The sequence below is a fragment of the Coenobita brevimanus genome, chromosome 29 (genome assembly GCF_032717465.1).
Source record: "Coenobita brevimanus isolate Jiangsu-jjx chromosome 29, ASM3271746v2, whole genome shotgun sequence".
Lineage (NCBI taxonomy): Eukaryota > Metazoa > Arthropoda > Malacostraca > Decapoda > Coenobitidae > Coenobita > Coenobita brevimanus.
This window is the reverse complement of record NC_136982.1, coordinates 40,884,263-40,896,762: the sequence shown is the minus strand read 5'-3', so window position 1 is coordinate 40,896,762 and position 12,500 is coordinate 40,884,263. Positions and strand designations below refer to the sequence as shown.

Below are 12,500 nucleotides of genomic sequence, written 5' to 3'. Positions count from 1 at the left end.
CTCTCTTTCTCACAAATTTGCTCTCGAGAGTCAACATTAAGGGGGTGGCTGGCTCTCGGAAAATTAAAGAAAGAAGTTGAGAATGAATTGAGCGAGTGAGAGGGAACGGAAGGAAGAGGAAGGAGGAGGGAGGGAGGGAGGGGAAGAAAGAGTTGAGAGAGAGAGAGAGAGAGAGAGAGAGAGAGAGAGAGAGAGAGAGAAGAAAGAGGGGGATGGGAGGGTGGGGAGAGAAGAGCATAGGAGGGGAGGGGAGGAAGGAAAGGAAGGGGAGGGGAGGAGGGAGATGGAAGAGTTGTGAGAGAGAAAAGGGGGGAGAGGGGAGAAACGAGGACGAGGGGGGTGAGAGAGTGAGAAGAGAGGTGACGGTGGGGGAAGAGGAGGAAGGTGAAGTGGAGGGAAGAGGTGGGAGGTGAAGAGGAGGGAAGAGGAGGGAGGTGAAGAGGAGGGAAAAGGAGGGAGGTGATGTGGAGAGAAGAGGAGGGAGGTGATGAGGAAGGAAGAGGAGGGAGACTAAAAGAAGGGAAGAGGAGGGAGGAGAGACGGGAAGAGGAGGGAGGTGAAGACGAGGGAAGAGGAGGGAACTGAAGAGGAGGAAAGAGGAGGGAAGGGAGGAGAAGGGAGGAGGAAGGAGAGGAGGAGGGAGGAGAGGAGGAGGGAGGAGAAAGGAGATGAGGAGAGAGGAGGAGGAAAGAGAGGAGGAGGGAAGAGGAAGGAGGGAAGGAAGATGGAAGAAGAGGGACGAGATGAGAAGGAGAAGAAAAGAGGAGGAAGGAGAGAAGGGAAGAGGATGGAGGGGAGAAGGAGGAGAGGAGAAAGAGGGAGGAGGAGGAGAGGAGGAAGGAAGAGGATAGTTGTACTAAGATGAAAGAGTTGTGGAAGAGAGAAGCGTGGAGAAGGGAGGGGAGAGAGAAGGAGAGAAGAGAGGAAAGGAGAGAGATAAGGGAGAAAAAAGAGAGAAGTTAAGACGGAAGAGAGAGAGAGAGAGAGAGAGAGAGAGAGACTGGGAGGTGGAAGGTGGGGACAAGCTTAAGTGAAACAGGAAACGTTATGCAGACCCTTGCTCTCTCTCTCTCTCTCTCTCTCTCTCTCTCTCTCTCTTCCTTTGTCCACTTCCCGTCATTCTTCTCTCTCACATTTCCTCTTGAACTAACTTTTCTCCTCCCACTTCCTAGGTTATTCCTGACTCTCTCTCTCTCTCTCTCTCTCTCTTCACCAAGGTAATTAGTGTGATGCCTTCGTTGAAAATCTGCATAGGTATGAGGTTCGGTCATAGAGAGAGAGAGAGAGAGAGAGAGAGAGAGAGAGAGAGACTGACTAGGAGAGTCTATAAGAGTGAAGTGTTTGGAGTAAGGGAGAGTCGAGGAGCAAGAACTATATGGATGGAACGAATGCGTGAGAGACTGATATGAAGAGTTGAGGAGGAGGAGGAGGAGGAGGAGGAAGAGAGGAATGGAGACTGAAAAACACCATACTCTTTTCACTTTAACTTGGCCTAAAATTGACGTTTCTCCATCTTGAAAGCTAAAGTGCAACAGACAGACGGTGAAATATGATGCTAGTCACGAAGAAGTGCAATGAAAATGAATAGGTAGCAGCAACCTTGTCTTTTTCTGCCACTGAGTTACGTGAAATAAGCTGGAAACACAAACTTGGTCAGGTTGAAGTGGAAGGAGTATAGAAAAAGGAGAGACAAGGAGGAAGAGGCGAATGGAGGGAAAAAGAGTGATCTGAAGAGGTTATGAGAGAGAGAGAGAGAGAGAGAGAGAGAGAGAGAGAGAGAGAGAGAGAGAGAGAGAGAGAGAGAGAGAGAGATTCGTAAAAGTTTTAGTGTCAATTAAACCTAAAGGGATTTTGGACTGGGAATATAAAGGATAAAAGTGAGAGAGTAGAAGCATAATGTTTTAAAAGATAATGACTCTCTCTCTCTCTCAAATACCATCATCTAACACCTTATTATTCCACCAGGAGCGTAGGGGCCCGGGTCTAGGCTGCTTCATATATTTAAGGCAAAAGATGACCAGTCGATATTCCCTGAGTAGCCTTATGTGATTAAATTGTGTGTGTGTGTGTGTGTGTGTGTGTGTGTGTGTGTGTGTGTGTGTGTTGTAGGTGTAGGGAAAAAATTTGGTTTGTCACTCACTGTAGAGTATCCTGAAAGTACCGCTACATCGAGTGAGAGGATGGTGCTCGCCTCAGCCAACCACAATTACTTATACAAAATTACTTGCACATTAATTTTTCGTTCATTTATCTATCGGTTTATCTATTTTGATTTATATAATATGAATTTATCTATTTTCATTAACCAAAACAGATCTTTTATTTTTATATATTTAATTTTCTTCGTTTGTCTTCCGCCTACCCTCCCATCAGTCTATCTATCTATCTATCTATCTATATCTACTGACTATCTATCTATCTACCCATCCATCAATCTGTCTACTCCAGCTCATCTACCAATTTAACTACTCCACTTCTATTTACCTATTAATCTATCTACCTCTTACTCACGCCTCAGTCTACCTATTACTACCTTCGGTCTGTCAACCTCCTACCCATTCATTTATCTATCTACCGCCACTCACCTACCCGTCTATCTACCTCTACTGACCTTGAATCTATCGTCGCTGGTGTAGGTGAAGATGCCGACTGTGAGGATGTGAAGGTCCCTCTGCCTTATCCACGACACCTGTAGGGCGATAGATATAAATAGATAAACAGTGATGGGATAGATAAATGGATAGATAGACAGATAGATATACAGATAGACATACTGGTTGGTGCAGACATAGATAGATAGATAGACAGACAAGTTGGTGCATAAACAGACAGACAGATAGATAGATAGATAGACAGACAGACAGATAGATAGATAGACAGACAGACAGATAGATAGACAGATAGATGCCCACAGTGAGGATGTGAAGGTCTCTGTCTCATGCATGATATCTGTAGGGCGATAGATAAACAGATAGAAGCAAGTGACAGGATAGATAGATACAGACAGACAGACAGATAAGTAGATAGATAGATAGATAGACAGACAGATAACCAGGTACGAAGGAGAGGAAAGATGGATATGTCTTAAGCCTTATCAACGACGGCAGTAAATAGATAGATAGACAGACAGATAGACAGATAGATAGATAGATAGATAGACAGACAGACATAGATAGATAGATAGATAGATAGATAGACAGACAGACAACAGTTAATAGTGATAAAGACAGATTTGCTTAGTGGCTTGATGGACAGGTAAATAAATGATAAGAAATAGATACACCTGAAATAGATACACCTGATACACCTGAAATAGATACACCTGATACACCTGAAATAGATACACCTGAAATACATACACCTGATACACCTGAAATAGATACACCTGAAATAGATACACCTGATAGATAGATAGAATTTAGGGCTAACTATGGTATTGTTACAGAACCATTTTTTTTCTTTAGGGCTAACTACGGTATTACTTGGGGTTTTCTTTGGGTTACATAGAGTCTCCTGATGTAGAGTTGTGCTGAAGAATTTTGCTGTGCTTTTTTTTTTCCAGTATCGACCTGGACGTGCTAACCACTACACCATCGCCTCCCTCCCCCCTCTCCAAGCGTCCAACGAAGCTTCCCACAGACACGCAACCATCACTGTGCCATCCACGTCCCTATTTTAACTTGAGCTGCGAAGAGACCGAGATAGAGACCCCCTGCCTAAAGGTTTTGTGGTTACCCTTGAAATCGAACCCGGGACATCTCGATTGCTGGCTCAGGGCTCCTATGACCCACTCTCAGCTGAAGAAAATCGTCTGGCTGGAATACCACATCAGAATTTTCCATCATGGGGAATGGGTTAACATTATTATTATTATTATTATTAATTATTATTATTATTATTATTATTGTTGTTGTCACCCTCAGACGATTTTACTCAGCTCGACTGCCTCTAGTGCTTGAGTGAAGGGTTGAGTGATGGGTGAGTTAAATCCCTCAAGCTCCAAAATTCGAGAGAGAGAGAGAGAGAGAGAGAGAGAGAGAGAGAGAGAGAGAGAGAGAGAGAGAGAGAGAGAGAGAGAGAGAAGTCAGTGCGAAAAGACTCTCCTCAGCTTAACAAAATCGTCTGGAAAAAGCAAGAATTTAATAAAGACGTCATTGGAGTGAAAGGGTTGGCCATTCATTTTGCATGATCATGGTTCCGGTTAATGAGGAAGGCTAGGAAGAGAGAGGAAGGCTAGGAAGAGAGAGGAAGGTTAAGAAGAGAGAGGAAGGCTAGGAAGAGAGAGGAAGGCTAGGAAGAGAGATGAATGTTAGGAAGAGAGAGGAAGGTTAGGAAGAGAGAAGAAGGTTAAGAAGAGAGAGGAAGGTTAGGAAGAGAGAGGAAGGATAGAAAGAGAGAGGAAGGATAGGAAGAGAGAGGAAGGTTAGGAAGAGAGAGGAAGGCTAGGAAGAGAGAGGAAGGTTAGGAAGAGAGAGGAAGGCTAGGAAGAGAAAGGAAGGTTAAGAAGAGAGAGGAAGGTTAGGAAGAGAGAGGAAGGTTAGGAAGCAAGAGGAGGGTTGGGAAGAGAGAGGAAGGTTAGGAAGAGAGAGGAAGGTTAGGAAGAGAGAGGAAGGTTAGGAAGAGAGAGGAAGGTTAGGAAGAGAGAGGAAGGTTAGGAAGAGAGAGGAAGGTTAGGAAGAGAGAGGAAGGATAGGAAGAGAGAGGAAGGTTAGGAAGAGAGAGGAAGGTTGGGAAGAAAGAGGAAGGTTAGGAAGAGAGAGGAAGGTTAGGAAGAGAGAGGAAGGTTAGGAAGAGTGAGGAAGGTTAGGAAGAAAGAGGAAGGTTAGGAAGAGAGAGGAAGGTTAGGAAGAGAGAGGAAGGAGAGGGGAAGAGATGCGAAAGACAAAATAATGACGAATAGATGAAGATAGACTAATGATGATGGATGAAAGAAAGGGGAAAGAGGAGGAAGAAGATGGTAAGGGAGAGAAGAGGAAGAAGAAGATAGTAAGGGAGCGAAGAAGAAGAAGAAGCAGAAGAAGTAAGGGAGAGAAGAGGAAGAAGAAGACAGTAAGAGAGAGAAGAAGATGAGAAAGAAGAAGAAGATAGTAAGGGAGAGAAGAGGAAAAAGATGATAGTAAGGGAGAGAAGAGGAAAAAGAAGACAGGCTGAAAGAGCAGTAGAAAAAATATATACAGAAAAGAGAGTGAAAGTAAGAGAGAAGACGAAGAGGAGGCGAGATGATTTGTAAACAGAGCTGAGAATGTTAATACCTTCCTAATTACCCCCTTAATGCTGGGGAGAACTCTACTAATTATATTCCACCTGCGGAAGGGGAAATTATATACCTGATGCTAGGTCATGGCAATCTGTGACCTCTGACCCTTGGAGCAGGTGTGGACTTTCCCTAATTAACTGGAAATCAGGCAAGGGTAATATTAATAGTAGGAGTAATAGTAGTGATGGTAGTAGTAATAGCAGTAGTAGTAATAATAGTAAAAGTAGTAGCAGTAGTAGTAGTAGTAGTAGTAGTAGTAGTAGTAGTAAAAGTAATAGTAGTCTATCTATCTATCTATCTATAGCCCGACGCCCTAATCCCGCAAAGGGTGGCCGCAGACAAAACGCCTCCAAGTCACTCTGTCACCCACCATTTGACTCCCCTCCCCCCAACTCACCCCCCCCTCCCTCATATACCTCTCAACTCCATCCCTCCACCTCATCCTCGGTCTACCCCTCCCTCTCCCTCCCTCCACCTCACCTACATACACCCTCTTAGTCAGTCTTTCATTCTCCATCCTCTCCACATGTCCAAACCACCTCAGTGTATTTCTCCTAATCTTTTCAACCACATCCACATCTACCCCACAACGTTCCTTCACTTCTTCATTCGTCAACCTGTCCCTCCATGTCACTCCACATGCTCCTCTCAAGTAGTGCTAATAGTAATAATAGTAACTGCAATAACAGTAATAATTAGAACACCACAAAACTGTCCAAGGACAATTCTGCTAAAAACCCACACCCATTGCCTACTAGAAGCCGAGCTATAAAGGGACCGTGAGGTCAAGGTCGCTGATATGTGCATGTCATCTTAGTCCATCACAGTCTATAAGTCCACCAAGTTTGGTGCCTCCAACTTTAATACTTCATGGAATATTAAGTGACATTCGGAATATCTGGAAAAGTCCCATTTTTTTACGCCGCGCGATCTCAGAGAATAATGAGCCGATTAGAACCACACTCCATTCCGCACTGCTTCCGCCTTAAAGTTATAGTGCAGTAAAAAATTTCAGCTTCCTAGCTAAAGCGGGTCTTGAGAAAGAGTGGCTGACTCACTTTTCCGTGTTCCTGATAATGTCCGGAGATCAGGTTGACGCACTGCCACCATACGTCCAAAACAAACGGACAGCTGCCCGACTAAGCTGACCAAGTTTGAAGGCTCTAGGCAAAATAGCCTTTGAAATACCGCAGTTTTAAAATAATTAATAATAATACTGACAAAAACAAAACTTCCAACAGGGATGTGGGATGTTTTAATAACAGTAATAGAGGTAATAACAGAAACTGTAGTCGTTGCAACCCCAGCTTATGTGAACGTGAACCCCGTAGACTGCTGGCTGAAGTAGCCTTTCTGCACCCCTTCTCCTTGCAGGGGACAGAGAGAGGGAACAGAGGGACGTGTGTATAACCAGGCAGCACCATTACCCAGTCACACCAGTGCCACCACGCGAGGGCTCCCTCTCAACCGCAGGAGTGAAGCAGCCAAAAATTACCTTCGTAAAATCTACACTCCTGCATTCCCAGACCAATTAGCATAATGGCAATGATATATATGCAAAGAGATAATTGCTCGCACGTAAATTCAGGTCGAGTCGGGTCCTTTTTTCAACGCTGCAGGAAATGAGTTAGTTCTGCCTTCAAAAATAATTATGGCCAAAAATATAAGGACATTAATTGAACGATATCTGGTCATTACGATTTTTGGGGGCATCGGGGATCACGTAAAGTGGGATGCTGATTGTCTCTCTCTCTCTCTCTCTCTCTCTCTCTCTCTCTCTCTCTCTCTCTAACACCCACCCACACACACACACATCCTTCCCCACCCTTCTCCCCACTTCCCAACTCCCCCACTGTTACCTCCCCAATACTGCCAATATTCCCAACACTTTTTCACCACCCTGTAGCATTTTTTTTTTTTTTTTTCATGCGAACTTTTGCGACACCGAGAATTTACTGTCGGAAAAAAGGCCTAAAAATGCCTGGGTATTAAGCAGTATCGATGAGAGAGAGAGAGAGAGAGAGAGAGAGAGAGAGAGAGAGAGAGTTGGGGGGGAAGCTAGGAGAGGCGGGAGGGAGGAGTAAGAGAGGGAAAGGGAAAGGGAAGGGGAGGACAGTGGGTGGGGAGGAGAAAGAAGAGGTGGTGGAAGGAAGAGACGAGCGTGAGGAATTAAAGGGGGTGGGGAGAGGAGAGGATAGAGGATAGGGAGCCAGAGAGACGCACTTGAAAAAAAACAAACAAACAAACAACTTGCACACAATTGGGACGAGTAGATGGATGCAAAAACTGTGCCATAAAATTCATATTAAAAAATCATTCACCGATAGTCTCACATAGTACGAGCTTTTTATTTTCCTATGTTTTTGTATGAGATGAGGTGAACTAAAAAAAATTCTTGTTTCCACAAAATTCCTTTCGGAAAGCCTAGGAAAAAAGACAATTCTGAAAGCTAATTTTCTTTCAGTTCCCTAATTGGATCCTCTTTCCTGTTGCTGCAGGTGGATTGTGCGTGAGTTGAAGTATACCACTGCATGACCAAGAGGCTTCTGCTTGCATGGTTCAAGGGGGGGAGGGGGTGCGTCTCCTTAGGTCCAACAAAAATTCTAATGTCCAATAGAGACGCATTTTTTCAAACTGATGCTAGAAGGTCATACACCACACTGGTAGAAAGCCATACCCTCCTCTACGCCCCGTATAAATAAGGCTGAGTTACCCTCACCATTGACGAAGCTGCCTTAATTAGAACGACGGCTACCCTGGGACCTACAGCGACGCACTGAGTAAAACCTATGAAGACGCGCGTCTGTTTAGGGTGGTTGGTGTGCGTCTCCTTTGGTCCTTGTATATATATGTTTATTTTGTTAACATTATTAAACGTAACCTTTTCTTTTTTCACAGGTGCATGAAATTTAACTACGATTTGCCTGTAAACCATGGCTGTAAAAAAAAAAAAAAAAAAAAAGGCTAACAGACTTGCTGCTAGACGTGATTACACAGACAATGACATTCAAACTGCTGGCCTATGCGGGAGAATGAGGAGTGAGTATGATTGCTACATGTTTCATTTACTAAACTTTGCTTGCTAATGCTTCATTGTATTTATCTATTTGCCACGAAATATTTGCACTGAATCTACATTGCCTAACATCCATGCTTTTCTATATTCTTACTAACCATTTTTCCTTCATGCATGCAGACAGGACATCAACCTTCGTGTTGCTGAGAAGAACCATGGAATACCTGAAGCAACACTCAGACATAACTCTCAGGCTACCATCCAGTCAGCATGAAATGGGTCCAAAACCATTGCTCTCAGATGTTAGGGAGGAAGTATTAGTGAACTATATACAGTTGTCATGCGACAGAGCTCGGCCAGTAACCAAGTCTAATGTACTCAAAGCAGTTTCCACCATTCTAAAGAATGAGAGAGAAAGGAAATTCCAAAGGGCACTGCCTCCCTCCTTCAAGGATGATTGCCCTCGTGAGAAATGGTGGAGGCTTTTTCATCAGAGACATCCTACTATTAACTTCCAAACACCAGAAACACTCACCACATGTAGGAAAAGTGTTGGCAAGGCATCTGTTTGCCAATGGTTCAAGGACATTCTCACGTACTGCACTGATAATGACATCATAGATGCTCTGAATGATCCATCTAGGAACATTAACATTGACAAATCTGGCTTCTCACGAGGCAAGGTCCTTGCCCAGCGTGGGGAGAATGTGGTCTTTGAAGAGGCGTCAGCAAAGCAGAAGTGCAGCAACACAGTCCTAGCAAATCTGTGTCCCGACGGGTGTCCCTCCACCCATGAACATCTAACCCCAGAAGAGAACAAACCCCATGATGAGTAATGAGTTTCCAGAGAACTATGAGTTTAGTATTGTAAGAAGTGATAAGGGGTGCATCACAACCCTCCTCTAGTCAGTCAATCGCAACACCCCTAGAGAACCTTACGTGCTCCCCTTTTCCGTGGGACAGCCCTGTTTGCTGGACCCAGTACTCTGCTTGATGCAGCCCAAAAGGAATGGAACAGCGCATGGGCAATTAGTCCTAACTTCCTGAAACATAACTTCTACCCTGAACGTAGGCCTGGAAAAGGGCTAAAAAAATAACCGTTCTGGACAGAGTGTATTCTATATCTTCTAGCAAGATGGTGGAGGAATTAAAGAGGCAGAAAGATGTGAAAAATAAACTGGAGGAAGAAAAGCAGAAAAAAAGAACTTGAAAGACAGAACAGGCTCACAAAGTCTACAGGTCCCAAACGAAAGTCTCCGGCCTCTAGACCTGCAAAGAAGAGGTGCCCAACACGCGTGGCTGCAGATCATAGGGACAGTTCTACAGATGCTGAACACCAAGAGAGTATTCACAACTCATCAGATGATGGTATAACCCTTGATAATGGAGCGGATTTCGGCATCAAGTTGCCTTTGGAGGGGCCAGCTGAAGACTCATGGGTTGGATTGAAGGTCGAGAGGGCTCAGATCATCGACAAGAGGCCGGCAGCAAACGCCATCATTTCAAGCATTTATTGGGAAGGTCATTGACAGTGATGAAGGTAGACTGATTATGTCATTCCCACGTCAAAAATCTGCCACCTTCTACTGCTCCCCTGACACTGAAGCCACCTCATACCGTGTGCTTAAAAATGAGATGGTGGTTCTAGAATCTCCTACAACAGTAATTCAGAATCGCTTGAAGGGCTTTATATTCCTATCTGACATTAAATCATCTATCACTTCCTACTGTCAAACATAATTTAGGCCAAATAATGATCCTTTTATGATTTTTTTTTTTTAGAGTATGGCATTTCTGTTTAGCTTTTAGTATCAGCATGAATGTTCCACGTATAGCTTCCCTGCATCCTCTAAACTCTTATATTAATGGCCTACAATGAGCCACTGAGGCAAATGAGTAGGTTTAGTTATAAAATCTGTCTCTCTGTTAATATTAAACTGTATATGCCTATGTTAGTCAGTTTTGTTGCCTAAATATTGTAACCTTATAACCAAAAGTACCAAGCTTTCATTCCAGTATCCATGAGGTTAGTATTTATGTATGGAGTGTATAATTTGTCTTCGTAAAAAAAAAAAAAAAAAATGCGTCTCCTTAGGTCAAGATGCGTCTCCACAGAGTTTCGTGGTACCTAAGGAGATGCATGTCTTAATTCTCTTTTCTCTCTTAAACAATAACAAATGAGAAAAAAACGTTATGGTCTCTGAAAATATAAGCCTTTTGCTATTTGTCCCCCCTACCTCCAATTTCCAATCTTTTATAAAATGATAGAAATAACTATGCAAAAAAAAAAATGAAAATAAAAAAAATAAAAATAAAGGTACCAATTTTTGCGTTTGCACTGGGCATCGTACGAGTGAGGTGGGGAGAAGGCAAGATGGTAGGGAGAGGGAGAGGGAAGAGAGGTGTGAGGGATGATAGAGGAGGAAGGGGAGGTTGAGGGAAGATATGGGTAGGAAGGCAGGTGGTGGAGAAAGAAAGAGAGAAACGGGGAAAGGAGAGGGAAGTCAGAAAGTGGAAAGAGAGAGATGAAGATAAATGGAGGAGAGAGAAGGAGAGGAGGAAGAGAAACTAAAGGGCAGGATGGAAGGAAAGAAAGGAAGGAGAGATATAAGATAATGCAGAGAAGGAGGGAAGGCTAAGAATAAGGAGGAAAGAAAAAGGGAGAGAAGAGGAATGACGGTGAAAGTGGGAAGGACAAGGAAAGAATAGAGAATAAAGGTAAGAGAGGAGAAGGCGAGGGGAAGAGAAGAGATGAGAACGATAAAAGAGGGAAGAAGGGGAGATGAAGAGACCAGAGATGACGAATGAAAGAAAGGAGAAAGAAGATAGTACGAGAGAGAAGAGGAAGAAGAAGACAGGCTGAAGGCGGAGAAACAGGGGAGAAAGTGAAAAGTGAGAAAGAGGGGTATGAGAAAGAAGAAGAGGCGAGAAGATAAGGATGATAATGGAAAAAGATAAGAGAGGGGAAATGAAGGAAAGATGTGAGGCTGAAGAAAGTTATGAGGATGATGAAAAGAAATGCAGGACATGAGAAGGAGCGAAACGGAAAAGTTATCCAATTCATGTGCATATGCTCTCTCTCTCTCTCTCCCTCTCTCTCTCTCTCTCTCTCTCTCTCTCCACCCCTGGCATACACGTCCTCTTTTTAGACACGCTTCACGTAGCAGAAAGGTAAGAAAAAAAGGTAGAGACAGAACAAGGCTGACAGAAAGTTTGGGAGAGAATAGAGCTGACGCAAGATACGAGAGAGAGAGAGAGAGAGAGAGAGAGAGAGAGAGAGAGAATGCGTGACGAAAACAAAGGAAAATGGATATCAAGAAAGCCAATATTGCCAAGGGAGTGCAAGATGGTCTCCACATAGGTAAAATACACTAATATACCTGTGTGTAAATTTCCATTCTGATTAATGAACATACAAAAACATACTCTCCAAAAATTTGTATATTTGTATGATTTGGTCTCTGACTCCCCAAAAAAAACTAAAAGAGACCTAGAGAGAGAGAGAGAGAGAGAGAGAGAGAGAGAGAGAAAGAAAGAAAGTACGTGGAAGCTTTATTAAGTGACGGAAATTGAAGGGGTCAGTATCAGCTTTTGTTTCTCTCTCTCTCTCTCTCTCTTTCTCTCTCTCTCAAGTTATCCTGCCATCTATCATATACAGGGTGACGACACATATCTTTTCCGACTCCAAAAAAAATATATATATATATATATATATATATATATAATATTGATATCAAATAGAGTACACAAAAAGTTATAACACAAAACATATCTTCAATGGTTCTTTGTCCGGATGATTTTGCTCAGTCTAGGGCCCGTAACACCTCTCCCTAAGCGATTTATTTTTTGGAAATGGTTGATCAATAGCCTTTTGTGGGTTACTTATGCTGAGTATGGCGGCATCAGAAGAATTTATATAACACACAAAAAGACAATGAGGTGTAACAAGCAAAATAAATCGCTTAGGAAGAGGTGTTAGGGAGATTCTTTACGGGCCTAGAAGAGTCGCACAGTCGTATAAGTATCAGTACCTTTTCAGATCGATGACCTAAGATGAACAGATTTAGCATGAATGGTGTAAAATGATGTCCATAGGCTTAGGAAATTAATGAGGTGTGTGTGTGTGTGTGTGTGTGTGTGTGTGTGTGTGTGTGTGTGTGTGTGTGTGTGTGTGTGTGTGTGTGTGTGTGTGTGTGTGTGTGTGTGTTTTATGCAGCTATTTTTCTT

General features: G+C 43.2%; 1 protein-coding gene across 1 annotated transcript in view; it reads right to left on the bottom strand.

Annotated features, from left to right (window-relative positions):
• The window catches only part of LOC145394895 (vascular endothelial growth factor receptor 1-like), a 53,660-nt gene that overhangs the window by 28,811 nt on the left and 12,349 nt on the right, over nt 1-12,500 (bottom strand). Inside the window, exon 4 of the mRNA XM_080268646.1 lies at nt 2,612-2,689. Within this exon, the coding sequence (XP_080124772.1) occupies nt 2,612-2,689 (78 nt within the window). The remainder of the gene's footprint in view (nt 1-2,611; nt 2,690-12,500) is intronic.